Source organism: Euprymna scolopes, chromosome 21 (genome assembly GCF_053919585.1).
Source record: "Euprymna scolopes isolate OS-2025 chromosome 21, ASM5391958v1, whole genome shotgun sequence".
In the NCBI taxonomy this organism is placed as follows: domain Eukaryota; kingdom Metazoa; phylum Mollusca; class Cephalopoda; order Sepiida; family Sepiolidae; genus Euprymna; species Euprymna scolopes.
This window is the reverse complement of record NC_136502.1, coordinates 50470394-50491513: the sequence shown is the minus strand read 5'-3', so window position 1 is coordinate 50491513 and position 21120 is coordinate 50470394. Positions and strand designations below refer to the sequence as shown.

At 39.1% G+C, this 21120-nt stretch overlaps 1 protein-coding gene across 1 annotated transcript in view; it reads right to left on the bottom strand.

Annotated features, from left to right (window-relative positions):
• LOC145242793 (uncharacterized) overlaps positions 1–21120 on the bottom strand; it is a 131998-nt gene that overhangs the window by 51133 nt on the left and 59745 nt on the right. Inside the window, exons 3-4 of the mRNA XM_080105926.1 lie at positions 18136–18306; positions 13042–13275 (exon numbers count right to left, since the gene is read on the bottom strand). Of these exons, the coding sequence (XP_079962052.1) occupies positions 13042–13275; positions 18136–18306 (405 nt within the window). The remainder of the gene's footprint in view (positions 1–13041; positions 13276–18135; positions 18307–21120) is intronic.

The window sequence follows — 21120 nt, the reverse complement described above, 5'->3', positions numbered from 1 at the left end:
ACCACCATTTTTCCCTTTTCTAACAAGTAAATAATCATTTTTTTTTCTTATAACAATATTAAGGTAATTAACTATCTTCTACTTTCTAGATAGCTTTGCTAGAATATATCTAAGATCATTATTCTATAGTTGAGACTGATTATTCAGTTTTAAAATAAAATTGACTTTGACATTTTGGGCTTCTGTAGAACTTATGTGTGTCGCATTTTTGTTTTGATTATGCAAAGCCAGAATCTCTTGCTTTTGGGGGCTAATTAAGCTACTTTTTCGTACAAACAAGTTTTTTTTAATTTAATTTAATATCTTAGGATTTATGTTTGAAATAGTCTCAGGAAACTAATATTTATCTTTCAAGAGATTTTTACAATGAATTTATTTAACTTCAAAATTTCTTTTTTACACGTGAAAAAAAAGTTATAATGAAAATATTTTTCATTATAACTTTTTTTTTTCCACATGTAAAAATATTTTTTCCTTTCGGGAATTGACTTTAGGTTTTAATCTTTCAAATACAATAACAAAAAGTAATCGGAAACCTGCAAAAAATTATGATAAACTGGCTTTCAAGATCATGTTGCTGTATCAGTTTTTATTAGCCAATGAAAATAGGACTTTGAAATGGAAGCAGCAGACGACTTTCGAGTTTCTAAATAAATTGGACAACAAAGAAGAAATCATTCACTGAAAAGAAAATGGCATACACTTCAGACTACTCTATCATCTACAAAAATAAATGTCAATTTTTCTTTGATATGGAAACATAAAATCGAACTCTATCATCTACAAAAAAAAAATGTCAATTTTTCTTTGATATGGAAACATAAAATCGAACACTCAAAATAAAAACAAAAACTACAATTATTTTTCCTTTTCTATAACTATTTTTGAAAAAAGTTTGTTAAAAAAATAAACATTAAAAAAATGCAAAAAAAGAAACCCCAAAATTTACATGCAAAAAAAAAAAAAAATGTATGAAAAAACAAATAGTAAATTATTTTTGCATAAATTTCTCCAGAGTAAAACCACAAAAAATAATAAAGTAATTTGGTAAATATGAAGAATCAGTCCACCCCCGAAAATTCCTTTAAAATTGTCACTTCTATAGATTGTCGGGGGCGTTGAAAATGAAAATAACATTTAAAATTACGGCAAACAAATAGTTTCAAAGATATGAAGAAATGTTTGTTTCCAAAAGGGGGGGGGGCACTTTTCTACAATAATTTAACGTAAAATGAGCACCTACTTTGTGGCCACCATTTTTTTTTTAGAGGGGGGGGGGTTCTTCCCACCCTCGGAAAGTCCTTTAAAATTACCACTAACGTTTAAAATTCCAGGAAACAAGTAGTTTCGAAGAATGAAGAATGGACACCTTTTTTTTTTGGGGGGGGGCTGCCGTTTTATGTTTTTCGTTCTTTTTTTGGAGGAGGATATTCAATTATAGAACTTGTAGTTTTTAACAGGTGCTTCTGCAGTTTAATTAACTATTTTAACGTAAGTATAGGGCCAACATTAACTGAAGAATCGTTTAATATTTCACAAAAAATTCTGTTTACGGTGGGGGTGAGTGGGGAAAGGCCACATTCGCCACAACCCCCCCCCCGCCCCCCACCAAATGTAAACAAAATTTTTGTGAAATATTAAACAGTTCTTCAGCTCGGTTAATATTGGCGTGTTACTTACAGAAAAACGGTTAATTAAACTGCAGAAGCGCCTATTAAAAACTATACACCCCCTCTCCAAAAAAAAAAAGAATGAGAAACATAAAACGGCAGCCGCCCCCCTCCTCAAAGAAAAAGTGGCCATAAAGTGGGTGAATTTCTTAATATCTTGGAAACTACTTGTTTCCGGTAATTTTAAAGCAATTTTCCGAGTGTAGAAAGAAAGCACCCTCCCCCTCCAAAAAAATGATGGCCACAAAGTAGGTGCTCATTTTACGTTAAATTATTATAGAAAAATGATCCCCCACTTTTTGGAAACTAACATTTCTTCATATCTTGGAAACTATTTTTGTTTGTTAGATACAGGCAAAAATGTATGAGCAAAAATGAACGGACAAAAATGAACGGACAAAAATGTACGGACAAAAATGGGGGTCATAGTTTTGAAAGCCGATTTATCATAATTTTTTTGTAGGTTTCCAACTACTTTTTGATTGCATTTGAAAGATTAAAGACTAAAGTTAATTTCATAAAAGAAAAAATATTTGTACACCTGAAAAAAGAAGTTATGAAAATGTTTTAACGGCGAGCTTACAAATTCAGCTAAATTTTGAAGTTAAATAAATTCATTGTAAAAATCCTTTAAAAGATAAACATTAGTTTTCTGGGTCTATTTCAAAAATAATTAGTAAAGTCCTATGATATTTAATTAAATAAAAAAAAAACTTGTTTATACAAAATACAGCTAAATTACCCCTCAAAAAGTAAGTAATTATGCCGTTCGGCAAAATGCAACCGATAAAAGTTTGTAAATACGAATATACGGAAGCCCAAAATTTCAGCCAATCAAAACGCTATTTCAAAATGAAGTCATGATAGTAAAAGGAGGTAGGGGTGTCAGATTTCTCCCCCCCTTCCAGACGTATATACATTCCTATTTTGATCGTTGGTATCAATTTTTATCATCTTTTAATTTTATTATTTTTTATGTGCCTGTTTTTAAATTAATTTTTTTTTAATTATTGTTCAATATTATATAAAAATTATGTTATGCCGAAAGTTTCATATTCTTGCGAGCAAGGAAATTGTTAAAATCTTGCATATAAAAATTATGCAAAATCTGTAATTTAAAAAAAATGTCGAAATATTTTTGTTCTTATATTTTTTTTTTTTTTGTGTGAAAATATTTAATCAACAATGCTTAATTCAATGATAATATCAGCAGTTCTAGAAATTCGAGTTATATCGAATTTATTAATACGAACTTTAGGGCTTTTTTCGTAATGTTCCTGTAATTTTTTTTTTATTTATTGTTACAAATTACGATGCTTTATTTATTTATATAAAAAAAGTAATAATAAATTCTTGCGTTTTTTATTTACTACTGAAACCCATAACTTTAGTAAAGGTATTTTTTGTTTAAACAAAATAATACATTTCCTTAAAGACTAAGACTTAAATAAAAAAAATAATCAGTGCATTATATTCCGCGATCATTATTTGATAAATACTGAAAATTTCATTAAAATTGATTAATTTCCTGATTTTTGGTGAATGTTTAAGTAAAGGGTAGGGGTCAAAATGTTTATACATTTTGAGCATCGGCATTCACTTTGCCCGTACCTATTGTTTGTCCTAATTTTAAACGTAATTTTCGTCTTCAGCGCCCTCGAAAACCTATAAAAGTGGTAATTTTAAACGTAATTTTCGTCTTCAGCGCCCTCGAAAGCCTATAAAAGTGGTAATTTTAAAGGGATTTTCGAGGGTGGACTGATTCTTCATATTTACCAATAATTTATTAAAATTAAGGTAGGTTTTTATTTTATGTATTTTTTGCTACACTTTAAATCACTACCATTTAAGTTTCCCGGCGTTTCCGATCACCGTTCGGCTTTTTCCGTCGGTTCTCGTTAACTGTCGGTCGCCAAAGTCACACAAAATCCGAGTCAAATAATGCGTAAGTACCAAAATATGAATAGAGCAACTAAGCTAGTAAAAGGAAAGTTCCGAAATATCAATTTGAATCTAGTAATTTCACTTAATTAAGGAATACTTACTGGTTTAAGAAACTCTTCTGACGTGCGTGTAGTAGTTAGCTGAACTCTCCCACTTTGTAAGACAACAGAAGTGTCTACTCGGTGTAATATGACATTTTCCCTGTTTTCAATCCCAAATAGATATATAATGGTTTTAGTTCTCCCCGTTGCAAGAACTTAGACACTAGAGTCGAAAAGTGCAATTGAGATAGCGCCGAGCGCCGCAGAGGAGCAGCAGCCCAGCCCTCTGACCTGCAAAAAGTGCCTTGGCATTCCTCCGTATAGGCGTCTTAGGCGATTAGTAATAAACTAACTCTTTCATAAAGAAAGAAGGCAAGGTCTGGGAGAATGGACCTCATAGAACTGCGCAGCAGAACTAAACTCCTACCGCAAAATCAACAGGCACCAGATCATTACAGGAATGGTCTAATCTCTGTTGATTCTGGGGGATGGGGCGGCTGAAGATAAAAGTCTTTAGACATTGTTAATTTGTTTGTAATGTTCCTAGTTGCTTCTTATAAGAACTGAAATCGAAATATTGAATTTCAATTAAAATCAATGGCATCTACTTAATTGTTATGTCGAAATTAGTCAAATATCTAAAAATGAAGAAAAATACTAAAGTAGAAATTTAATTATTAATAAAAATATTTTAAAAAAACACTAAGTTATACTTAAATAATAAACAGAATAGACGAGGAAGAGAACTCATTTGTTTTGTTGTACTCCCCCCCCCCCAAAAAAAAAAATAATGGCGCATGAATAAATCGCGAAAGTACATGTTTCATGTAACTAAATTGCGATAGGGCAGTTAAATAGATAATATTACTTTCAAAAGTTGAAATTGACATAAAAATTAACAGATTATAATGGAAATGCAATTTTATGGCTTTCGAGTTTTCTACATGTTACGAAGAAGCGTTTGCTCTTATGTACTTGCCTTCCCTCGAGGGCAGCGTTAAACACAAGGTCGGGTGGCAATCTTTAAAGGTCGCAGCTATTGAAGAATACGAGAAAAAATGTGTTTATTCATTAAATTGGTTTTATGTTTGAAACGAATTTGAGCATATTTAAACTGGCAAACCGAAAAAGTCATTACTGTCCAGAACATCCTTAATCAAATCCTCTTACATTCAATATACGATCTTCGGTTCTTGTTCACAATTACCCTATATTAAAGAACACATTTTTTTAAAGAAAACTTTGTATGAGGTACGTACTCATGATGAAGCGAACATATCATTAAAAAAAAATCACGTAAATTGATCAAATAGTTTTATCAAAATAAATAAAACAGTGGATGTATGTATGAAAATATTTAACAGATAGACTTTTAAACTACTGGTCACATAACACTGAAATTAACAGGAAATAGTAATCATACAGCAAGGATGGTTTATAATGAGTGAAATCTTTGGATGGATGAATAACACGTATAGAAATATGTCGGCAAGTTGAAATGCAAAATGTTCATTTCACCTTGCTGACATATTTCTATTACTTTTGCATATACGGCAAAATCACGTTGACACACCGATTCTTGTTATATCAATGAAGTTAATCAACGGTGAGCCTGGTCATTACTAAAATAGGTGACCAATTTAGAAATTCCAGGCGCTGTATGTAGGAGGACGTGAACACCTCCCTGAAAGAGTTGCAAAAACCTAACGTCCTCATCTCCCTTATATATATACATGTGACTGGGGACTGCTTGTGAATTTCATACTCCCATGGAACTTCCTCCTTTGGCGTAATCCAGTGAAACCTGCTGTTAACTTAATGCTGAATTATCTATCCTTGACTCGAGCTCTCCACAAGTGGAGGAGAGGAGTACACTGTCATAGCGGAGTTAATAAAAGATCTTGTACATTATAGATGAATAACCAAATGCTTGTGTCCTGTTGTCATTCCTTGTTATGTCATCTTTCTACATCTTAATTATACATGGTGTCAGAAGTTGGATTAAAACAAAAATAAAAGGAAAATACAACAACTCATCCCAATTTGGGAACAAAAAAGAAAAAAAGAAGAAAAAAATGCAGTGAAGTCAAAGGACGCACATCTGCACCACGAGGTAAATTTCAATAATATCCCAAAATGTCTAACCCAAACGAACCTCCAAGACACACTGAAGTTGACCCGATGATTTTTATGTTGCAAATGCAACAACAACAGCTTGCTATGCAAGAACAAATTACAAACCTCATGATATGTATTTTGCCCACTGAGCAACGCGCCCCCACTCCATTGTTTCACCATCCACGTGTGAAATCCGTGAAACCCATGCAACCAATTATTGAACCTGACTCATCAGATAATAGATGGGTTATATTCCAAGATGTGTGGCTATGCTACAAGAAAATGATACAGCTCATCGACCCTACTAAAACCCGAAATGAGCTACCGTCTACATGCAGTTCATCCCTTAATGAAATGCTATTTAATTTTGTTGGTCCACATGCACTGAATAACGCCACAGAGGAACAACTGCCCTGGTATATTAAAACCGTTGCAATGAAAACCTTCCACTCTGAGGTATACTGTCGACAATTCTTTGTGATAAAGCAGAGTGATGGGGAAACTATTACGTCTTTTCTTTCCCGGCTGAAATCACAAGCGATGCTTGTGCCTTCGAAAGACAATCTGGTTGTAGTTACCAACAATGCACAACATCATTCTCCGAGGACATGATTAAGTCCCAAAGCATTGCTGGATTACGAAACACTCCCCACCAGAGCAAAATTTCGGTAGAGATTACTTCCCTGCCAACTTATCCAGGCTCTCTTGACTCTGGAATCTGATGCCAGAGCATTGAACCACTTCCAACTGGCAGAGATCACACAAGTCGCTCAATTCAAATCTGAGTTGTCAAGAAATTCCCACTGCTAAATAAGACAAAAATATAATGACAATATATGCAAAGGTTGTGAATGCAAGATACACCTAAAAGGTCGAAAATAATGCCCTGCTTGGGGCAAAGCATGCCATAAATGTAGTTAGGAGAACCACTTCTCAAGTACATGCTGTGGTATGGCATTATCAAGTACCATAATAGAGGACCACCCCAATAATGACCAGGGTGAGGATTCTTCATTTATATCAACCATGACTGTACAGCCCAGATGACTGAAGGAAGAAGAGGAAATCCCACATGGTACATGGACCAACAACCAATTCATTTCAGGTCGGCCCAAGCTACCCCCATTCATCAATATTACAGTCATGGTAAACACAACGGCCCACCAGTATTTCAGATAATTTATACATATGACACCTGCCCACTCAATTGACTGCCAAGGCAGACACGGAAGCCCAAACATGTACATCCGAAGTGGAGATATTAAATGATCTTGGGTGCACCTCTAAGCATCTACTGCACACTAGGCATCATTTACACACCATAAATGATGACAACTTGCCCATCATAGAAGCCTTAATTATCACAATGTCACTTGGTGATACAGCATGTTCGGGAGTGATATACATCAGCCCAAGAATTAATGGCCTGTATATATCGCCAACGGCCCTGAAAAAACGATTTCCCAGGGCAACTTAGGAGTCAAGTAGCTCCAACAAAGTTAGACCCCAAAATCAAGTGACAAAATGTTAGCTTCTTCAAGTCGCCTTGCCCATCACTATCAGAGAAGCTGCCATTTCCTGCTAGACCTGAATATCGAGAAGACCTAGAAAACTGGATCAAATGTCACTTTGCCAGCAGCCTGTTCAACACATGTACACATCAAACATTGCAGACCATGACTGGAGAACCACTCACTATTACCTTTCTGGACAACTACTAACCTAAAACCGTTCACAAACCAATCCCGGTTCCCCACAACTTGAAAGAAGCTGTCAAATCCCAGCTAGATGCTGATGTAGCACTGAACATCATTAACCGGGACCATCAGGGTCACCAATGATATGGTGTTTCAGAATGATCACAGTTTCCAAAAAAGACGGCTGCCCATGTAGAATGGTTGACCCGCAAAATTTGAATGCAGCAACAAGATGGGAGATACACCACCCACCCTCTCCATTCAACCTTGTCAACACAATACCCCCAGGACAAAAGAAAATCATTCTTGATGCTTAGAATGGGTATCACAGTGTGCCCCTTGCTGGAAAAGAACGGAATGTCACGACTTTCATCACAGAATGGGGCAGATATGTGGAGAAAGTGGCTTACCGTTAAAGAGGCTACGCGTTTTGCCTGCAGAGCACAAACTAAGAATCAAGATGGCGCCCGCATGCGTTTATGTGGAAAAAGTCTTGTGGAATCTCGGAGAATCTCGTACCCTGATTCTATAAATAACGAGGAAAGAAAAGCGGGAGGTGAGACGATTTTGAGTCACGGAAACGAACGGACGTGTGTAAAAGAGGTAGAAGAAAAGAGTGTGGTGAACGAAACAAACAATGACTCGGTTGAAAGTAGAGTTGTAACGTTGTAAGTTGTAACGAACACAAGATACCTATATATTTATATTTGGTACAGATACCTATGTATTTATATTATATTTGCGAAATCCCCAAGGTTTTAAAACATCCAATGAGGGCTACACAAAAAGATTTAATACGATTACAGAAGGCTTTCATTGTGTGGCCTGCTGCATGGACGGCTCTATTTTATGGGATGATGATATAGCACTATCTTTTTGGCACACCATTAGATACCTAATACTTTCTGCTGAAAACAGAATCGTATTTAACCCAGATAAATTCCATTCTGCAAAAGACTGTGGAGTTCGCTGGATTTGACATCAGACTTACAGGATATAAACCACCTCAAAAATTAGTTGAGGGCATCAGAGACTTCCCATCACCAATGAATATTACAGGAGTTAGATCTTTCTTTGATCTGATCAACCAAGTTTCATCTGCATGAACCAGACACCCGTCATCTCACCTTTCAGAGAACTGCTGAAACATAACAGCAGATTTTACTGGGATGATACATTGGAACAACTCTAACAGCAGTCCAAGGGTAAAATCCTAGACAGTATCCGGGACAGTGTTCGAACATTAAAAATAAATTGCTCAACATACCTGATCACAGACTGGAGTCGAACAGGAATAAGATTTACTTATTATGTAGCAAGAAGCAGAGAGAACACAAAGCCGATATTGAGTTAAGAATATACCATAGCTTTATTCCTGATTGATGGTGGGTTGTGAAGCTAGTCATGTTTTCACACGCACAGTTTCGTAGGAGGTTGTAGTCGTAGCTACTTACTTTGTTGTAGCCGCAGCTACGCACTCCATAACATCCCCCTTCTTCCCCATTGGTTCTTGGTTTGACTGAACGATATGTGTGATGTCTTATAGTCGGTGTGTGTGTGTGTGTGTGTGTGTGTGTGTGTGTGTGTGTGTGTGTGTGTGTGTGTGTGTGTGTTAGAGTGTGTAGTCTCTCAATCATGCAGGGGGTTTGATCACCCGCTTAGACCTACGAAGTTGTTTCTCATATGTTGGGGATCGTTGTAGTCCTGGGTTTGCCCGATGATCTTTGTTTCAGATGCTGTGGTGTGGAGTCATGTTGTGGTATGGAGTCTACACCCGTTGGGAGAGTGGTTGGCTGGCGGATGTGGATTCTGTTTCTTCTATAACATCTTCCGTTTACTTTGACTCCATAACTGCGTGGAGCTACTTTACTAATGACTGTGCCCAATTCCTAGTTGCTGTTAGGGCTTTGTGGGTGACATTTCACCTTTACAGGCTATCCTATGGTGAGATTGGGTAGTGGCTTGGTATGACGGTCATAATATGTTTTTGTCGTTTGTCGTTTTTTTATGAGGCTATCTTGTATCTCTGCTTGCACTTGCGGTGTGTAATCTGTGGTTTTGCAGGGTAGCATAGAGCGAGTGCACCTGGAAAAGAATCTTTGTGCTGGTGAGCTGTGCATACCAGGTGTTGTAGCATTGCACCATTCCAGTATGGCTTTCCACATGTCCATGCCTTCCTTTGTCGATTTCTTTATAATGCCTTTCATCAATTTCACTGCTGCTTCGGCCCGTCCATTCAATTGATGGTGGGAAGGACTAGAAGTTATATGTTCGATGTCCTATAATTCCAGAAATCTATGGAAGTCACTGCTCATGTAGTTGTCAGTTATCATTGCTGCTGGTGCGCCATGTGCAGCGAAGATGGGTTTGAGCACTTTGACAAGGAGTTCTCACTTAGGTCTGGGAGCAGGCCGACCTCCACAAAATCAGAGTATATGTCAACCAATACCGCAAAGTATTTACTGTTTAGTTCAAAGAAGTCACTGGCAACACACTGCCAGGGGTGTGCTGGTATTGGGTGGGCAATCAGAGGTTGTTACTGTTGTTGAGGTTGAGTCAGTTGACAGGTTTCATACCTTCAGACTGCCTCAGCGATCTCTGCATGCATTCGTGGCCAGAACATTATGTCGCGGGCTGTGTTCAGTGTGTACTGAATGCCCAGGTGAGATCTGTGTGCTCTGGTGATCATCTCAGGTCTGAGTTTGGTTGGAATGATAAGCCGTGTGCCTTGGTATGCTAGACCATTTTCAGAACACAGTTCATAGCGGTATGGCCAGTATTCTCTAATGTTTAGAGGAGTGTCGTTTTTGTCCTCTGTCTTTTTTGTAATCTTTATTAGTGTCTGTAGTGTTGTGTCATGATTGGTCTCTTCTCGAATCTGTAAGAGATGGTGGGCTGTAACAAAGAGGCTGTTTTCCATATTGATGTTTTCCGAGTCTCTTGTGAGTTCCTGTTCTTGCAGTTAGAATATGGTGCAGTTATCTTCTGTCGTGACTTCATGAGTAGGTAGTGACACACGAGACAGGGTATCACTAATGTACATTTGGGGTCCTGGCTTGTATCTCACGTCTAAGGAGTATTTTTGAAGCCTTAGCCGCATCCACTGGAGTCTCTTTGTGCTCACATGAATGGGTTTTGCGAGTATTGTCTCCAGTGGTTTATGATCGGAGAATACTTTTTCTTTTTACTGAGAATGTATTGTTCAAAACGTTCTGTGGCGAATATGATGGCAAGACACTCTTTCTAATTCTGGGCATAATTTTGCTCAGTTTTTGTGAGTGCTCGGGATGCATATGCAATGGGATGTCCTTCCTGTGTTAGGACTACCCCTAGACCGACTTCCGAGCTGTCACATTCAAGTGACCTCCTTATTGAGGTCATAAAAATGAAGAATAGGGCTTCAGTGATGAGCTTTTTAATCTGAATAAATGCTGTTTCGTGCTGTGGCAGCCAGTCAAAGATAGATTCCTTGTCCAGTAAGCGTCGCAGTGGTTCACATACTGTACTAAGTTTGGGTACAAACTTGGCGAGGTAGTTTACGACTCCTGGTAATCACTGAACGCCTTGGATGTTCGTAGGGCGTTGCATCTCTGATATTGCTTTGACTTTATCCGTATCTGGTGCCAACCGTTGTGCACTGAAAGTATGTCCCATGTAGCTAACAGTTTTTTTTTTAAGTTGAACTTATTATTATTATTATTATTATTATTAGAGTTATTATTATTATTATTATTATTATTATTATTATTATTATTATTAGGGTTGTTATTATTATTATTATTATTATTATTATTATTAGGGTTATTATTATTATTATTATTATTATTATTATTAGGGTTGAGCTTATTATTATTATTATTATTATTAATATTAGGGTTGAGCTTTACCCCTTCTTTGCGGCATCTTTCTAGAAGTGTCACAAGGGCAGCGTCATGACTTTTTTCAACTTCTGCATCGTAGACCCGTAGAGTATAGTATCGTCTGCCATCACTTGTATGTTATGGAGTCCTTTGAAGCAGCAGTCAAGTCATTGCTGCCATTCTTCGGGGGCCGAGCTGATTCCAAATGGCATTCAAAGCCACTATATCCTGCCAAAAGGGGTCCAGCATGTCGTTAAATATGAGGATGGCTCGTCTAGAACGACCTGAAGGAAGACGTCTTTGGCATCTACAACTGAGAAGAGTCTGGCGTTCTTCATTTTCGTCGCGATTTCCTCGACTGTTGGGGTTGGGTAATGGTTGCGCCTGATCGCCTTATTCAGGTGATATGAGTCAATGCATATTCGCATTTTATTAGGTTGTTGATCCATGAAGTTGGCTCAGTGACCCAGGCTATTATTCCTTCATTGACCATTTCATCAAGTTTTCTTTTTAACTCCACTTTAAGTGGCAGAGGGACTCGGCGAGGACTATTTTGCATAGGCTTGACGTTTGGGTCAATTTCAATTTTATATTCACCTGGTAGCCTTCCTAGTCCAGAGAAAATGTTGTTGTAGTTGTTGAGGATTTTTTCTTTTGTAATTCGTTTTGCCTCCTTACTTCACTCAGCTGTCACACACATTCTGTGTTAAAAGCTATGAGCTTCAGTGCAGAGCTAGCCCATCCAGAAAGTAATGATGGTGAGTTGCTATCCACGACTTGGAAGGTGACCTTTTTTTTATTCCCTTCACTTCACAGTGGAGTGTTATTGAGTCTAAAGGTTGAAGTATAGAGTTGTCATACAGCTTCAACTTTGTGAAAGACGGTTGTAGCAGTGCTTTAGTAATGCGTTTGTAGTCAGCAAAGGCCAAGGTACTGCAGCTGACCCCAGTATCAATTTGGAATTTGCATAAGGTTTTTGTGCTGTCTCCTGGGGTGGATATGCAGACGTCTGCCTGATAGTGTTTGCACTCTGTGAGATTTGTCAGGGCATAATGCTTTTGTCACTGTTGACGGCTTCTGTTTCCATGTAGCGCACCTTTGCAGTTCGCTGTGTTGAGGATTTGTTTTGCCGTTGTGATGGGGTGGGTTGTGCCTGTGATTGGCATACTCTGGCAATATGGTTTCGCTTTAAGCAGATAGCACATGTGAGTCCATAAGCCTGACACTTTCCTTTGCGTGGCTCTATCCACAGAATTTGCAGTCCTTTATGAATTCTCGTGGCTTTTTTTATCTCCCTTGGTATAGTGGATAGTTTCTGTTGGGTTGTTCAGTTTGCCGAGCTGTTGTTCAGCCTGTTCGGTACTCCTGCAAATATCTATCGCCCTGTCTAGGGTGAGTCCAGATTCACTGAGGAGCCTGGCCCAAACATTATTATTACTGGTGCCTGTTACTATTCGGTCACGCAGTAGGTCATCCTCAAGGGCACTGTAGTCACACGTTTTCATTAAGTGTTTTAGTTTGATCAAATATGCGTCAAATTTTCCACCCTGTTCCTGTGTACAGGAATTAAACATATACCGTTGGTATATGATGTTCTGTTTGGATTCAACATACTCTGTCAGTATTTCCCAATTTTTTTTTTTTGTGACATCGGCAGGTTTTTGTATATTTGCAGACATTCCTTGCCGATTAGTGAAAGAAGTGTGCCTACCTGTACGTTTGCTGCTTTTCCCCCAATTTCCGTCGCGGCCGTATAGTTCTCCCATGTTAGTTTGAAAAGCGCCCAGTTTTCTCGCAAATCGTCATCCATTTCCATTTTTGCTGGTGGTGGAATTGCATAGGCCATGTTTATTGATGAATAGGCTTTGTCAAAATTCTGAGTTTGTTTAAATCCACGTGGTTTGATAATTGTCTCTTCCATACGGAGACAAGGGTGTATGTAAGACTAGAATTTAGAGTATCATACCGCGTGGGTTTTACCGAACATATGTTGGAAGTGTTCACTGAGTGTATATGGATTATTCCGAAGAGAGAAATCCTGCTGACACCATGTTATGTAGTGAGAAGCAGAGAGAACACAAAGCCAACATTGAGTTAAGAATATGCTGCAGCTTTATTCCTGAATGATGGTGGCTTGCGAAGCTAGTCGTGTTTTCACACGCACAGTTTCGCAGGAGGTTGTAATCATAGCTACGTACTTTATTGTAGCCGCAGCTACATACTTCATAACAACTCTACTCCAAAAGAATTGTGGATGCCTATCTATAATGAACCACCTTTGTAGGCCAGGACACTGTAAAGTTATATATGCTGGCTCCTGATTCACTAGACCTGCTGAAAGCCGTTACGCACCACCGATTGAAGGAGAAGCTTTAACCATAAAGTTCGGCTTGGAAAGCTGCAAAATGTTTGTTTTGGGCTGCCTCACTTGATACTTGTTATCAATCACAACCCCTTTTTCTGATATTCAACGATCATAGCTTAGACGAAATTAAAAATCCCAGGATATTAGACATCAGGGAGAAAATCCTAATGTACCAATTCAAGGATATATCAATACCAGGTAACGCCAATGGTGAAGCAAATGCTATGTGCCGTATACCTGCACCTACCACCAAAGTCACAGCAGCTGAATCAGACAACATGGATGAAGCGTTGCAAGTTGGGATAGAATCTCAATACAATCAAGAAACATCTTTGATCAATTCGACATGCATACAGCGAGAGGCTAAGATAGATCACCAATACAATAGATATAATAGAGGAAGGATTTCCTGAACATAAGGATCATCTCCCTTCGAACATTAGAGAGTTCTGGAATATGCAGAAAGACATTATTGAGGATGTCAATGGATTATAAAAGACATAACGATAGATAGGCTTTTACATAATGGCGCCTTTATTTAGCATTTGTAAACAAAGCAAAAACGTACACCGGTAAGGGATGCAACTCGAGACGGTGAAAACTCTTGTTAGTCCCTCATGTAATATCTTCCATTTTCTCAATGACAAAATAGAACAAAAAAAAAAAACACAAAAAGTCTAAGAATTAAAACAGAGTCTATAAAATATAGTGATCTAGGCATTCATTGGACTGACTACCCTCATACCTAACAGGGATTATTCTGCCCTTTCACTTATGTTGTGAAATCCCTGAATCTCACAGGATCTCTTACTATTCTTCCCAACCGTGTTGTCCACAACCTTTTCGGGCTTGGTTTTGTTGGGGATGGGGTCAGGTTTGGGATTTCTCTTATTTCACCTTCATATTGAGGTGGTTCTGTGGTGCATATCTCTTCTGTGCCCCGCCCAGCATTCTTGGGTAACTCGCTCTGCACTTAATATGGCTGATGAGAGTGGGGGTGTCTCTGAAGTTTTCTTCAAATCTATTTTATTCTGTTGATATAATTCCTCATCCACTTTTATATGGTATGATCGTTCATCCAGTCTCCGCTATCCCACTGTTTTCCTCCACTCTTTTTGACCATTTATGTGTGGTTTCATCCATACTTCATCTCCAGGATACAATGGTTTCAGTGGTTTTACTTTGTGGTTGAAAGAATGTTCTTGCCTCCTGCGGTCTTGCTTCACTATTTTTCTTAGATTTTGGGGCAATTCTGGCTTGAGTAAATCCTCTCTGGTTGGGAGAAGTGTTTTTGTTCTTCTTGACATCAGTTTCTGAGCTGGTGATAAGAGACCCCTGCCTGGCGCATTCCTGTGATCCAATATTGCTAGGTATGGGCCAGCCTTATCTTCCATCGCTTTCCGAAAAAGTTTTTTGCCATCTTTACCGCAGATTCCATCTTACCATTTGCCTTGCTATTGTATGGACTGACTGGTGTATGTGTACAACACCACTTCTTTACAAAGGTAGAAAATTCCTGGCTACTAAACTGAGGCCCATTATCAGTTACCACCTGATCTGGTATTTCATGTCGTGTAAAACGGTGTTTAAGTTTAGTTATCACTGTCTTTGCTTGTGTATTGAGAAGATGATCGATTTCCCAATAGTTGCCCATTTAATCAACTGTGCAGAGATAGCCTCTATCTGCAAACTTAAAGAGATCTATTCCCACTTTCACCCAGGGTCTGTCAGGAACTTCATGGACCTTTAATGGTTCTGCCGGATTGGCTACTTCATATTTTTTACACGTGGGGCATTTTAAAACGTAGTCCTTTATTTCACTGTTCATATTTGGATAATACAAGCATTCTCTTGCTCTTCTGCAACATCCTTCTACTCCCAGGTGTGTGGAATGCAGCTTTTCTTTCAACACTCCCCGCTGTGTCAGTGGGACCATTACAAAGTTTTCCTCTGAAAATTAACCCATCTTGCACCGTCATTTCACTCCGCATATTTAAATATGGTCTCGCCTCTGGGTCAAGATCTATTTTGTCTTCCAGAATTACTTGCTGTATGCTTCTGTCTTCCTTCGTGGCTGAGCGCAGTTCAAGCAGCCTCCTCTCTGTTACAGGAATATATTCTGCTTCTTTGACATCATCTTAATCGTCCATATATTCACCGCCCAATCCATAGATATATGTTCTTGATAGCGTGTCTGCAAGGAACATTTTCTTACCTGGATGGTACAGAACTGTAGCATCATAAGCCTGTAGTCGCATCAGCATGTTTTGCAGTCGTTTTGTGCATTTCACCAATTCTTTTTTCATAATCACCTCCAGTGGCTTATGATCAGTTAGTACTGTTATCTGTCGACCAAACGTATATTGGTGAAACCGTTCACATGCGTCTAGACTACTGCTAGTAGTTCCTTCTCAATCTGTGCATACCGAGTTTCTGTATCAGTCAGTGCACGGCTGATATAGGCTAGGGGTTGATACTCTTGCAATAGTGCAGCCCCCATGCCCTTCTCACTTGCATGGCATTGAATGACCAAAGATTTGTTGAGGTCATACTACCTTAATACTGGTGCCTCACTCACTAACTCTTTATATTTTCTCAAAAGCATCTTCCTGAATTTGGGACCATGTCTATGGCACATCTGCCTTCACTAAATTTCTAATTGGGGCCATCACGTCAGATATGTGTGGTAGAAATTTTGCCAGGTAATTTATAAATCCAACCAATCGTTGCCCTCCCTTTACATCTGTTGGGCATGGCATCTCTTTTATGGCTATTACCTTCCTAGGATCAGGATGTAAACCATCACTGGTAATCATGTGTCCCAGGAAAGATATAGACGTTTGTCGTAGGTTCAATTTTTCAGCATTCAATCGCATCCCACGATCACGACATCTCTGCAACAGTTTCCTGAGTTTTTGGTCATGATCAATTGTTGCTTCTTCCATCGTTTTACCCTTCCCAATCACCAGAAGATCATCCGCTTTGTTTACCACTCCCTCTAAATCGGACACATTGTCAAAAAAGGTCTTTTGAAATATCTCCGGTGCTGGAGCAATCCCGAAAGGTAAAACTTTCCACCAGAACCTAACATATGGTGTAGAAAATGTTGTTAAGTGACTGCTGGCTTCGTCTAATTTTACATGCCAAAATCCATCTCGTAGATCCAGGGTAGAAAATAGCTTGCTGTCAGCCAGTTCTGGTAGTAAATCGTCCAGTGTAGGTAACTGAAAATGTTTCCTCTTCAAAGTGGTTTTGGGTCTATGCATATCCATAGCCTTCCATTTTTCTTAGCTACCAGTGCTAAAGCACTTACCCATAGTGTTGGGTCACTCACTGGTTCAATAACATTCTTCTTAACCAGTTTTTCTAACTCAACTTTTAGCTTTAGGGGCACTAATGTAATATATGATGATACAGAGTTATTCCCCCTTCACCAATAACTTTAATCGTGTTGACTTAGCGTGTATTATCTCCCCCTTGTCTATACGCTCTTCAGTAGAGAACTATATTCTAAAGAAAACAGTCCTGTATATATTTTATCGTGTATTAAAGCCTTCCGTTTTTAAGGTTATTTCTGTCTTTTTCTCTACTCACTTCAATTTAATACATGATAAAATATTAAATATATATAACTACGAAAGCACGAAGATGGACAAATTCTTAAAACCTGACAAACTGGATACACTTCCTAACAGCGCTTTCTCTACAAAAATATTCAACCACGGGTATCGGACTTTTTCGGCTTTGATGAGGAGAACTGAAATACGGGATGATATCGATAAACTAGACCTGCTGGTTACGTACATTTCCTCGGATGTCTATGAATACGTAGCAGGGCAACAAACCTACGAGGCAGCAATCAATCGACTCAGGGAATTATACGTTAAACCCATCAACGAAATTTTCGCCAGATACGTGCTGTCAACTCGTGCTCAAAAAGAGGGAGAAACCATTGATGAGTACGTACAAGAATTACGACTTCTATCAAAAGAATGTAATTTTAAAGCAGTTGACATGGCACAAAACCGGGATGATTGTGTAAGAGACGCTTTTATTACCAGTCTATGATCGAACACCATCAGGCAACGGTTATTGGAAAACAGGACTCTCGATCTAGATACCGCCATTGACCAAGCTAAGCACAGCTAAGAAAAACTGCGAATCTTATTCGCGCTATTTTCCACCAGTCAGTGTTTCTACAACCGAGAATGGGAACGTTTCAACGATGGAAAATTGTGCCGCACTCCCCAACACAAAATCACGGTGTTATTTCTACAACAGACCACGTCACGATCGCCAATTCTGCCCAGCTAAGGAAAGCATGTGTCGCCGATGTAATAAAATCAGCCATTACGCGAAAGTCTGTCGGTCCAGGCCAAATACAACTACTTCAGCTTCAATACATTCGTCAACTGAAACACACAGACTTGCTACTATTACAAACAACAATAAGTCCGCACCCATAACAGTAGCTTCAGATTCAACGGCAGCTTCTTCTCTTTGTTCCTCTTCATTGATACTGAGGCGAGCCACTGTATACATAATGATTGGAAAAAATGAAGCTGCGGCATTAATGGACACCGGGAGCTCTGGATCTTTCATTTCGCTCGACTATGCAACAAGAAATAAATTAAAAATAAAACCCGCTTCAGGATCCGTCTCCATGGCCTCTTCACCACTGAACGCTCCAGTAAAAGGACTTTGCTCAGTCAACCTCAACTTGCTAGGTGAGTCTTACCCAAATACTCCTCTCTCTGTACTACCAAATCTTTGCAGTGATGTCATTCTTGGTCAGGATTTCATGAGACAACATTCTGGAGTCTTGTTTGCTTTCGGTGGTCCTAGGAAAGATCTTGTCGTGTCTTCCCTACTGTATGCAGCATACCATCAGCTTCAGTAGACAGTCCCCCACTTTTTTCAAACCTTGCACCTGACTGCAAACCCATTGCTACTAGGTCTAGGAGATTCAGAGGCAATGAAAGAAACTTTATCGAATCCGAAATAAATACGATGCTTCAGAAGGGAGTAATTGAAGAGAGTACATCTCCGTGGAGAGCTCAAGTTCTTATTGTCTCGAATGGACGACAAAGAAAAAGACTGGTAGTTGATTACAGCCAAACAATCAATAGATTTACAAAACTAGATGCTTACCCCTTACCTAGAATGGATGACTTGGCGTGGGAAATCTCCTGATATATCCTATACACATCACTAGACTTAAAAAGCGCCTATCACCAGATACCTATTCGGGAGGAAGAAAAACCATATACGGCTTTTGAAGCTAACGGGAAATTATACCAATTTTGTAGAGTACCATTTGGAGTTACGAATGGAGTGGCCTGCTTCCAAAGAATCATAGATAATCTAGTAAAACAAAACGGCCTCCTTGGTACCTATGTGTACGTAGACAACATAGTAGTGGTAGGAATGACCCAGCAGGAACATGATAAGAACCTCATGAAATTCAGGGAGGTAGCTCGGCTATACAACCTGACCTTCAATGAAAATAAATCTGTTATATCAACAGAATCTATTAATTTTATGGGCTACACTATATCTCAGGGTAAAATAAAACCCGACGCAGAAAGACTACGGCCACTGAAGGAACTGCCAATCCCAAGAGATAAAGCGGCACTACGGCGAGTTGGTTTCATACTACTCTCAGTGGATTCCCAAATTTTCAGACAAGATCAGACCTTTGATTATAGCCAACTCCTTCCCCCAAAGCAAAATGCCGTGAAGGCATTCAAGAACCTCAAAGAAGAGATCAAGGGTGCCTTACTACACTCCATCGATGAGAATATCCCACTGGTAGTGGAAATAGACGCCTCTGATACAGCTGTTGCGGCTACATTGAACCAAGCCGGTCATCCTGTGGCTTTCTTCTCACGTACACTAACACTCACTGAGCGTAAACACGCCTCAGTCGAGAAAGAGGCTTGCGCCATAGTCGAAGCTGTCAAAAAATGGTCCCACTATTTATCTACTCGACATTTTACAATTGTCACCGACCAACAAGCAGTGCATTACATGTTCCACTCAGAGAGACTAGGTAAAATTAAAAACAATAAGATCCAAAGATGGAGGATGGAGCTGGAGTGTTATGACTATGACATAACCGCCCAGGCAAGAATAACATCCCTGCTGGCACACTATCAAGAGCACATTGTGGAGCTGTCGTTAGCAGAGAAAAACTATTCGACCTTCATACTCGACTGTCATCCAGGCATCACCAGACTAACCCACTTCATAAAAACTTCCAACTCCAAAAATCGATATATGTTGGTAGTGATCGACGAATATTCGCGCTTCCCATTCGCCTTCGCTTGTCCAAATATGACAACAGATGTGGTGATTAAGTGTATAAACCAGTTATTCACCATTTTTGGAATGCCCTCATATATCCACACCGATCGCGGGTCTTCATTTGCGTCAAAGGAACTCCGGGAATACCTTACCGGTTTAGGCATAGCAACCAGTCGAACGACTCCATATAACCCTCTAGGGAATGGACAATGTGAACGCTACAACGGCATTGTCTGGAAACACGTACAACTGGCGCTAGCCTCTAGAAACCTCCCAGAAGCTCAATGGGTAACCGTACTCCCAGAAGTACTACACGCAATCAGATCTTTGCTCTGCACTGCAACTAACGCAACCCCTCATGAGAGACTATTTTCTTATCAATGACGCTCACCAAGTGGACACTCCCTACCTTCCTGGTTCGCTACACCGGGCCCGGTACTTTTACGTCGTCATGTTCGTACCAGTAAGTATGAACCCCTTGTAGAAGAGGTGCATTTAGTAGAAGCGAACCCACAATATGCACATGTGCGTTTTCCTGACGGAAGGGAATCGACAGTTTCCATGAGTGACTTGGCTCCAGTTGGTGACTTATCCTTAAGAAAAGACACAACCACCACCAGAAATGAGGAAATCACACCTACACCGACACCAACTGAAGGACCAAACATGAAAGATGACCCGGCAGAGACGAGCATGACGGATAGTGAGAGTATCCGCCCGTCAGCAGAGGATGAGGATCCTGCATTAACCCAGGAACCTGAAAAATTGAGACGGTCTACACGAGAGCGTCGCAAACCAGTACGATATGATAAACTCTAAATCTTTTAAGGATAGGAGAATGTAATATATGGCGATACGGAGTTATTCCCCTTTCACCAATAACTTTAATCGTGTTGACTTAGTGTATATTATCTCCCCCTTGTCTATACGCTCTTCAGTAGAGAACTCTATTCTAAAGAAAACTGTCCTGTATATATTTTATCGTGTATTAAAGCCTTCCGTTTTTTAAGGTTATTTCTGTCTTTTTCTCCGTGTTGCTGCAACATTTGGTGTTACTCCTGAATCCATCTGCAAATGTATCTCTCCTGGTAATTGACCCAATTCTTTCTTGAATACATC